This window comes from Crocodylus porosus, unplaced genomic scaffold, assembly GCF_001723895.1.
Source record: "Crocodylus porosus isolate Cpor-Errol unplaced genomic scaffold, CroPor_comp1, whole genome shotgun sequence".
NCBI classification, from domain to species: domain Eukaryota; kingdom Metazoa; phylum Chordata; order Crocodylia; family Crocodylidae; genus Crocodylus; species Crocodylus porosus.
In genome coordinates this window covers 5,620,839-5,622,368 of record NW_017728944.1, presented here as the reverse complement: position 1 = coordinate 5,622,368, position 1,530 = coordinate 5,620,839, and the positions used below count along the sequence as shown (strand labels likewise).

The following is a 1,530-nucleotide window of genomic DNA, read 5'->3' as shown; positions in this document are numbered from 1 at the left end:
AACCCAAACAAACACAACAACAAAACCCCACCATAACAAAAGCCCAAATAAATAAAAGGTAAAATGAGAACTAATGCAAAGAAACCTTCCCCCGACACAGGGAGGTATCCACTTAAAAATTGTGTTGGGATTTTTCTTCATTCCTTTATAGCCTCACATTGCACCTAAGAACTGGTTTTATTACTATTCAATTATGTGGTCAAAACAGGAATGGCACTAATGTAAATATAGCAACTGAATGCAGCTTACGGCAGCACCTCTAGGCAACTGTGTTAGTGCAAGCTGGGAGAAAGAGACAAGAAAATCTATACACGCTTTAATGCAAGAATAAATAATTATACTAATGGGGTTACCATGGCATTTATTATATTACAGTTCAGCTAGATCCTATAAAAAACAGCCAGGCTGGTCCAAGAGCACAGCAAAATATGCCATTCAGGGAAAACATTCAACAACATACAGCTAATAACATTTCAGAAGCAGGAACACTAGTTCTAAGGACCAAGCAGTCACTCGCCAAATAGACAGTCTTCATGAACACACGCAGCAAACCAAGCAGGTCTACCAGCACACATGTAAGTGGTGTGTCAATACAACTAGATATCCAAAAAGGCACATATACACATCCCAAGGGAGAGGATTTGTTTAGCTCGAGGGGGGATCATAACGAGCCCTGGGACTCAAATTAAAAAAAAAAGGAAACCTAGCTCAATGAGGCACAGCTCCCAGATCCAGCACTTGTGCTACCTGGGAGGAAATCTCCTACCAGACAGGGAGCTAGCTCTTCCCCAGAGACAAGACCCAACAGTACAAATCAGCAGAGCAACCCTGCTGTGGGAGGGCTGTGTGGGCTGGGGGATTTCAGCTCAGTGGGCTTAAGCTGAGAAAGAAGGAACCGAGAGAGCAAAACCTGATTTTCACATGGGAAGCTAGTTGAAGCCCTAGGGAGCAGCCTCCTCCGAAATCTGGGGCAAAGCACAGTTCTGCTGCACAGGCCCTGAGCACAGGGGAGACAGAGACCTCAACTCTGCGAGGACTAAGTGCTGGTATGTTCAGATCTCCCATTTCCTGGGGCCTTAGAGAAGCTCCAGCATGGGTGTGGGGCTGGCGGGAAATGAAAAACAGCCCCTGCCCCTTACAGAACCCCAGCACAGCGCCTGTCCCGCTCCCCGGCACCTGGTGCACCATCTCGGGGCCCAGGGGTGACACAGAGAGAACACTACTGGCTTGGCTCCAAAAGACAAAAAGCTAGAGGTGGGGCAGCGAGCGCACCTCCTCGGGGTGCGCCCTGCCCAGAGCGCGGTCGCTTGCCGGCCTGGGGCTGCTGGGTGCAGCACGCAAGGGCCCGGGGACCGCGCCTGGGAAGCAGCGGGGGAGGGGCAGGGCCGGCGGCGGCAGGCGCGGGGGCAGGCACTCGTGCCCTCACCGGACGTGTCCCACATGTTGAGCTCGATGCGCTGCTTCTCGATCTCGAAGCTGGCCGTGTAGTTCTCGAACACGGTGGGCACATAGTTCTGCGGGCGACACAGG

The 1,530-nt window shown here is 51.4% G+C and overlaps 1 protein-coding gene across 1 annotated transcript in view; it reads right to left on the bottom strand.

The window, feature by feature from the left end:
- RND2 (Rho family GTPase 2) overlaps positions 1 to 1,526 on the bottom strand; it is a gene marked incomplete at its 5' end in the record, with an annotated part of 39,121 nt that extends 37,595 nt beyond the window's left edge. The window contains one exon of the mRNA XM_019550508.1: positions 1,427 to 1,526. Coding sequence (XP_019406053.1) covers positions 1,427 to 1,526 — 100 coding nt within the window. The remainder of the gene's footprint in view (positions 1 to 1,426) is intronic.
- Positions 1,527 to 1,530: the final 4 nt, after the last annotated feature.